Here is an 8,761-nt window from a genome sequence, read left to right as displayed (position 1 = left end):
CAGCAGGATGACTACAGGGTTACCACCACACAGTCCTGCATATATTAATGTACTGTGTGTCTGTACTTCAACCTACCAGAGAGGTAGAGACAGCAGGATGAATAAATACGCCAATAAATATCTCTATTGAATCTCCAGTGAAATATATCTTTATGTGCCGGGGACTTGTGTAGTGGTAGTGCTGTCGTGGGGAGGTGTATAATTATTTATTTTTTTAAGCAAGATCAGGTGGGACCATTCTAGCCAGTGAGAGGGTAGATGCACATGTGGGGCGGCAGCGTAGCCTAGTGGTTAGAGCGTTGTACTAGTAACAGAAAGGTTGCAAGATCGAATCCCGAAGCTGACAAGGTACACATCTGTCATTCTGCCCCTGAACAGGCAGTTAACCCACTGTTCTTAGGCCGTCATTGAAAATAAGAATTTGTTCTTAACTGACTTGCCTAATAAAATTATGTGAACAACAGAAACATCGGTGTATACTAGTTGCCACAGTCAAAATGAGCTATATTGTAAAAAAAATGCATGAAAAGTCAAATCTGTTTTTTAAATTATTATTTCAGGTTTAGGTATAAGGATAGCAGTGTGGTTAGATATAAGGTTAGCAGTGTGGTTGGGGTTAGATATCAGGTTAGCAGTGTGGTTAGATATAAGGATAGCAGTGTGGTTAGATATAAGGTTAGCAGTGTGGTTAGATATAAGGTTAGCAGTGTGGTTAGATATAAGGTTAGCAGTGTGGTTAGATATATGGTTAGCAGTGTGGTTAGATATATGGTTAGCAGTGTGGTTAGATATATGGTTAGCAGTGTGGTTAGATATATGGTTAGCAGTGTGGTTAGAATAAAAGGTAGGCAGTGTGGTTAGATATAAGGTTAGCAGTGTGGTTAGGGTTAGATATAAGGTTAGCAGTGTGGTTAGATATATGGTTAGCAGTGTGGTTAGATATAAGGTTAGCAGTGTGGTTAGGGCCTGTTGTCCGGACCTCTGGCAGTCTCTATGGGAGTGCCACAGGGTTCAATTCTCGGGCCGACTCTTTTCTCTGTATATATGAATGATGTCACTCTTGCTGTGGGTGATTCCTTGATCCACCTCTACCCAGATGACACCATTCTGTATACATCTGGCCCTTCTTTGGACACTGTGTTAACAAACCTCCAAATAAGCTTCAATGCCATACAACACTCCTTCCGTGGCCTCCAACTGCTTTTAAATGCTAGTAAAACTAAGTGCATGCTCTTCAACCGCTCGCTGCCCGCACCCGCCCGCCCGACTAGCATCACTACTCTGGACGGCTCTGACCTAGAATATGTGGACAACTACAAATACCTAGGTATCTGGTTAGACTGTAAACTCTCCTTCCAGACTCATATAAAACATCTCCAATCCTAAGTTAAATCTAGAATCGGCTTCCTATTTTGCAACAAAGCCTCCTTCACTCATGCTGCCAAACATTCCCTTGTAAAACGGACTATTCTACCGATCCTCGACTTCGGCAATGTCACCAAAGCCCCATATACTACCTACCACTGCGACCTGTATGCTCTCGTCGGCTGGCCCTCGCTACATATTCATCGCCAGACACACTGGCTCCAGGTCATCTATAAGTCTATGCTCGGTAAAACTCCGCCTTCTCTCAGCTCACTGGTCACCATAACAACACCCACCCGTAGCACGGGCTCCAGCAGGTATATCTCACTGGTCATCTCCAAAGCCAACACCCACTTTGGCCGCCATTCCTTTCAGTTCTTGGCTGCCAATGACTGGAACGAATTGCAGAAATCGCTGAAGTTGGAGACCTTTATCTCCCTCACTAACTTTAAGCATCAGCTATCTGAGCACCTTACTGATCGCTGCAGCTGTACACAGCCCATCTGTTAATAGCCCACCCAACTACCTACCTCATCCCATAATGTTTTTATTTACTTTTTTTGCTCTTTTGCACACCAGTATTTCTACTTGCACATAATCTGCTCATCTATCACTTCAGTGTTAATTTGCTAAATTGTAATTACTTTGCTACTATGGCCTATTTATTGCCTTACCTCCTTACTCCATTTGCACACACTGTATATAGATTTTTCTATTGTGTTATTTGACTGTACGTTTGTTTATTACATGTGTAACTCTGTTTTTGTCGCACTGCTATGCTTTATCTTGGCCAGGTCGCAGTTGTAAATGAGAACTTGTTCTCAACTGGCCTACCTGGTTAAATAAAGGTGAAATAAAGGTGAAATTTAAAAAAATGTTTAAAAAATAAAGTATTCAGACCCCTTGACTTTTTCCACATTTATATAAATTACAGCCTTATTCTAAAATTGATTAAATAAAAAAAGATCCTCAGAAATCCACACACAATACCCTATAATGACAAGCGAAAACAGGTTCTTAAAGATGTTTGCAAATTTCAAGAAACTAAACAAATAACTTATTTACATAAGTATTCAGACCCTTTGCTATGAGACTCGAAATTGAGCTAGGGTGCATCCTGTTTCCATTGATCATCCTTGAGATGTTTCTACAACTTGATTGGAGTCCACCTGTGGTAAATTCAATTGATTGGACATGATTTAGAAGGGCACACACCTGTCTATATAAGGTCCCACAGTTGACAATGCATGTCATAGCAAAAAACAAGCCATGAGGTAGAAGCAATTGTCTGTAGAGCTCCGAGACAAGATTGTTTCGAGGCACAGATCTGGTGAAGGGTACCAAAAAAATTATGCAGCATTGAAGGTCCCCAAGAACACAGTGGCCTCCATCATTCTTAAATGGAAGAAGTTTGGAACCACCAAGCTCTTCATAGAGCTGGCCGCCCTGCCAAACTGAACAATCGGGGGAGAAGGGCCTTGGTCAGGGAGGTGACCAAGAACCCGATGGACACTCTGACAGAGTTCTAGAGTTCCTCTGTGGAGATGGGAGAACCTTCCAGAAGGACAACCATCTCTGCAGCACTCCACCAATCAGACCTTTATGGTAGAGTGGCCAAACGGAAGCCACTCCTCAGTAAAAGGCACATGACAGCCCACTTGGAATTTGCCAAATGGCACCTAAAGGACTGTGAGACCATCAGTAACAAGATTCTCTGGTCTGATGAAACCAAGATTGAACTCTTTGGCCTGAATGCCAAGTGTCACATCTGGAGGAAACCTGGCACCATCCCTACGGTTTTTCAGCGGCAGGGACTGGGAGACTAGTCAGGATCGAGGCAAAGATTAATGGAGCAAAGTACAGAGAGATCCTTGATGAAAACCTACTCCAGAGTTCTCAGGAACTTAGACTGGGGTGAAGGTTCACCTTCCAACAGGACAACGACCCTAAACACACAGCCAAGACAACGCAGGAGTGGCTTCAGGACAAGACTCTGAATGTCCTTGAGTGGCCCAGCCAGAGCCCAGACTTGAACCCAATTGAACATCTCTGGCAAGACCTGAAAATAGCTATGCAGCAACGCTCCCCATCCAACCTGACAGAGCTTGAGAGGATCTGCAGAGAGGAATGGGAGAAACTCCGCAAATACAGGTGTGTCAAGCTTGTAGCGTCATACCCAAGAAGACCAGAGGCTGTAATCACTGCCAAAGGTGCTTCAACAAAGTAAAGGGTATGAATACTTATGTAAATGTCATATTTATTATTWWTWTWTTTTTTTATACATTTGCTAACATTTCTATAAATCCGTTTTTGCTCTGTCATTATGGGGTATTGCTCTGTCATTATGGGGTATTGTGATGTCATTATGGGGTATTATCTGCAGATTGATGAGGGGRAAAATGATTGAATCACTTTTAGAATAAGGCTGTAATGTAACCAAATTTGGAAAAAGTCAAGGGGTCTGAATACTTTCCAAATGCACTGTATGTCTAAATCCCAAAATGACACCCTATTCCCGATGGGCCCTGGTCAAAAGCAGTGCATTAAGTATGGAATAGGCTGCCATTAGGGACATTACCTATAAGTAAATGTTATACAGCATCATGTAGTTGATGATGGTGGTGTTGTGAAGCTGTAACGGAGGCTTATCAGTGGGACTTTGTGCCACGGGATCGTGAGGTAGTGTTGTTTAGTGTGTGTGTGTGTGTGGGGGGGGGGGGCTTCCCACAATAAGTAGTTTTGGAGCAGTGGCTTCTTTCTTGCTGAGCGGCCTTTCAGGTTATGTCGATATAGGACTCATTTTACTGTGGATATAGATACTTTTGAACCGGTTTCTCACAAGGTCCTTTGCTGTTGTTCTGGGATTGATTTGCACTTTTAGCACCAAAGTCTGTTCATCTCTAGGAGACAGAACGCATCTCCTTCCTGAGCGGTATGACGGCTGCGTGGTCCCATGGTGTTTATACTTACGTACTATTGTTTGTACAGATGAACGTGGTACCTTCAGGCATATGGGTACAATGTCAGTTTTTTTGTCTTATCGCGCTCTCTACTGTCTGGAGTGTGTAGCTACTCACCAGGAAGGCATGCAAAGGAAAAACCGAGAAACAAAAGACCGAGAAACAAAAGTGCTAACAGGTGATAAACAGCACTGATGTTTAGGCATTGAAGCCCAAACGTTTTCTCCTTTTTTATTCATCACATGTTATTACTTTGCGTCAAGGCCCCCTTGGTTTATCCTTTTCATGGTTTGAGGGAGAGTACCCTCGCACCGACCACTATTCATTGTAGACTGAGTGCAGACCCTCACACTGGCTTTCTGCACCTACTGTCTCCCACTGTGTGTGTGTGTGTGTATCAGGTGTAACAGAGATGCCAAGCAGACTCTAGAGCTGGACTGGTCTGATAAGTACCAGGCCTACAGTCTGGATGACCAGTGTGGCTGCTACAGCAACATGAGTACTGACACACAGCATCGCCCCAACTCAGACAACCTACAGGACTAGTTAGTAGCTGTATTTTATATATATATATATATATATATATATATATATATATATATATATATATATACACACACACACACTTTCTTTTTTTAAATACATATTTTTTTGCATGTATGAGTGCATACAATTATTGACAATTAAGTACAAATATATGCTTTTAAAATGTTTATTTTCTGAACACACATATTTACCACAAATGTAACACAATGCATTTGCAATTCTAACATGCTCCTTGGTATGTGACAATACTTTTATTCAGCTCAACTTTTTCCTTCAGTTCCTGAAAGTCCTGTTGAAAGTTGTTGAGCTGGGTCTGAGAGCCTTGCACCATGACAGTACCGGTGTAATAGAGATTCACTGTAATGATAACCTTTAAGAGACTCTCTTCCACATACGCTTTGACCTGTACGGCATCGTTGATGTCTCTCTCTTTAATGTTGGGGTAGGTTTGATGGAGGGCACTACGCCAGGCTGCGAGGAATGCTGTGTAGAAAATATAGTTGTTTTTGACTCTGTTCTTGCCCAGTGCTTTTTTGTAATCCACTATCAGAGTCTCGGGATGTTTCCTCAATACTTCCCACTTGTAATGTTTCCTAGCCTCAGAATCCATACCTTCAGGGTATTGGACTTCAATGGCCTGCACCATACCTGGTTTGATGCTGCCTCTAAGCCCTGTTGTTGGTGTTGCTCTGCTGGTGTTCTCTGCTGGGATATGCTTTATTCCAGCTCCCTCGTGAGGTTTTACCGTCATCGTTTTAGACTGTGTGGTTGGCCACCTCAGGTCTCCAAACAGTCCTTGTAGTGGTCTTTTTAATGTTTTTCCAAAAACTCTGAACATTTCAAATAGGTTGAGAACTTTAAGGTTAAAAAAGGTGGTATGCTTATCATCAGTGAGACGAGCCTGTTGAACATGCAAAACATACAGAGAGATCAGAATGTTGAGCACATAAGTACTAACTTAAAGTCCCAATCTTAAAATGTATACAGCTCATTACAAGTGCTAACAACTGGGTGACACTAGAGGTTAAGAGCATTGGGCCTGTAATCTGAAAAAAATCTGCCGTTCTGCCCTTGAGCAAGGCAGTTAACAACAACTAGTCCCCGGGTGCCGTGGATGTCGATTAAGGAGGGGTTGGGTTAAATGTGGAATACACATTTCAGTTGAAGGCATTCAGTTGTGCAACTGACTAGGTATCGCCCTTTCCCCTTTCCACGTTCCCCTTTCCCAATCGGTTTATTATTACTATCGTCCACTGCTAAAACTAACCATGAAAAAAATACATCATTCTCTTACCAGGAATAGGATGATTACAATCGTCAAAATCCGCTGCGACTCTAACAGAATGCAACGCTGACACGCGAGTTTACTTTCGCTTTGAAACAAAAAGTATGGATGCCTACACGTGTCAATGTTATGAGCGTGTCATATGACGATGGCGAAGGCACCGTGAAAGTGACAGTCTTCCATGTTATTAAATAATAGCTCGTTCCCCTATTACAGTGGCTGAGTAACTGGCTTTACTGGTGCTCTTCCATGCCGTCCCTAGGAGGGGTGCGTCACTTGAGTGGGTTGAGTCACGTGATCTTCCTGTCCAGGTTGGCTTAATTTTATTTCATTTCACCTTTATTTAACCAGGTAGGCCAGTTGAGAACAAGTTCTCATTTACAACTGCGACCTGGACAAGATAAAGCAAAGCAGTGCGATACAACAACACAGAGTTACACATGGAATAAACAAACATACAATCAATAATACAGTAGAAAAATATTTATACAGCATGTGCAAATTAGGTAGGATAAGAGAGTTAAGGCAATAAATAGGCCATGGTGGTGAAGTAATTACAATATAGCAATTAAACACTGGAATGGTAGAATTGTGCAGAAGATGAATGTGCAAGTAGAGATACTGGGGTGCAAAGGAGCAAGATAAATAAATAAATAAATACAGTGTGGGGATGAGGTAGTTGGATGGGCTATTTACAGATGAGCTTTGTACAGGTGCAATGATCTGTGAGCTGCTCTGACAGCTGGTACTGTGAGGGAGGTAAGAGTCTCCAGCTTTAGTGATTTTTGCAGTTCGTTCCAGTCATTGGCAGCAGAGAACTGGAAGGAAAGGCGGCCAAAGTAGGAATTGGCTTTGGGGGTGACCAGTGAGATATACCTGCACCCACACGTGCTACGGGTGGGTGCTGCTATGGTGACCAGTGAGCTGAGATTTTTTTTCAACCTTTATTTAACTAGGCAAGTCAGTTAACAAATTCTTATTTTCAATGACGGCCTAGGAACAGTGGGTTAACTGCCTTGTTCAGGGGCAGAATGACAGATTTGTACCTCGTCAGCTCGGGGATTGATCTAACGCTCTAACCACTAGGCTACGCTGCCGCCCCAGATAATTCTCAATTATAGTGGATTTATCGGTGGTGACAGTGTTTCCTAGCCTCAGTGCAGTGGGCAGCTGGGAGGAGGTGCTCTTATTCTCCATGGACTACAGTGTCCCAGAACTTTTGGGAGTTTGTGCTACAGGATGCAAATTTCTGCTTGAAAAAGCTAGCCTTTGCTTTCCTAACTGCCTGTGTATATTTGTTCCTAACTTCCCTGAAAAATTGCATATCACTGGGGCTTTTCGCTGCTAATGCGGAACGCCACATGATGTTTTTGTTGAAGAGATCCCTCTAGTGGCGTGGGGCTGTGCTTGGAAAAGTGGGTGGGGTTATATCCTGCCTGTTTGGGCCTGTCCGGGGACACAGTGTCTCCCGACCCCCTCCTGTCTCAGCCTCCAGTATGAATGCTGCAGTAGTTTGTCGGGGGGCTAGGGTCAGTCTGTTATATCTGGAGTTTTTCTCCTGTCTTATCTGGTGTCCTGTGTGAATTTAAGCATTCTCTCTCTCTCTCGCTCTCAGGACCTGAGCCCCAGGACTACCTGGCCTGATGACTCCTTGCTGTCCCTGCTGCTGCTCCAGTTTCAACTGTTCTGCCTGCGGCTATGGAACCCTGACCTGTTCACCGGACGTGCTACCTGTCCCAGACCTGCTGTTTTCAACTCTCTAGAGACAGCAGGAGCAGTAGATATATACTCTGAATGATTGGCTATGAAAAGCCAACTGACATTTACTCCTGAGGTGCTGACCTGTTGCACCCTCGTCAACCACTGTGATTATTATTATTTGACCCTGCTGGTCATCTATGAACATTTGAACATCTTGGCCATGTTCTGTTACAATCTCCACCCGGTACAGACAGAAGAGGACTGGCCACCCCTCATAGCCTGGTTCCTCTCTAGGTTTCTACCTAGGTTCTGGCCTTTCTAGGGAGTTTTTCCTAGCCACCGTGCTTCTACACCTGCATTGCTTGCTGTTTGGGGTTTTAGGCTGGGTTTCTGTATAGCACTCTGTGACATCAGCTGATGTAAGAAGGGCTTCATAAATTGATTTGATTTTCATACACATTGAAAACTACTACTACCACACACAGCGAGAGAGAAGTTATGTTTTTCTTTCTTTCAGGGCACTTTGGGATGTGTGTGTGTGTGTGTGTGTAAAGAGAGCGGTAGTAGAGCTAGTAAAAAGAGAGCGCAAACTTCCTGGATAAAACGTTCCACTGTAATAGTGAAGGTGTAAACTTGGCAGTCGAAAATATAAACAGTAAAGTCGTGGCCAAAAGTTTTGAGAATGACACAAGTACTAATTTCCACAAAGTTTACTGCTTCAGTGTCTTTAGATATTTTTGTCAGATGTTACTATGGAATACTGAAGTATAATTACAAGCATTTCATAAGTGTCAAAGGCTTTTATTGACAATTACATGAAGTTGATGCAAAGAGTCAATTTTTGCAGTGTTGACCCTTCTTTTTCAAGACCTCTGCAATCCACCCTGGCATGCTGTCAATTAAC

At 43.1% G+C, this 8,761-nt stretch overlaps 1 protein-coding gene across 1 annotated transcript in view; it reads left to right on the top strand.

The window, feature by feature from the left end:
• LOC111971813 (E3 ubiquitin/ISG15 ligase TRIM25-like) overlaps positions 1-8,341 on the top strand; it is a 29,665-nt gene extending 21,324 nt beyond the window's left edge. Inside the window, exon 3 of the mRNA XM_023998623.3 lies at positions 7,772-8,341. Coding sequence (XP_023854391.2) covers positions 7,772-7,954 — 183 coding nt within the window. The 3' untranslated portion in view covers positions 7,955-8,341. The remainder of the gene's footprint in view (positions 1-7,771) is intronic.
• Positions 8,342-8,761: the final 420 nt, after the last annotated feature.

Source organism: Salvelinus sp. IW2-2015, linkage group LG13 (assembly GCF_002910315.2).
Source record: "Salvelinus sp. IW2-2015 linkage group LG13, ASM291031v2, whole genome shotgun sequence".
Lineage (NCBI taxonomy): Eukaryota > Metazoa > Chordata > Actinopteri > Salmoniformes > Salmonidae > Salvelinus > Salvelinus sp. IW2-2015.
This window is presented reverse-complemented; position numbering and strand designations above follow the sequence as displayed.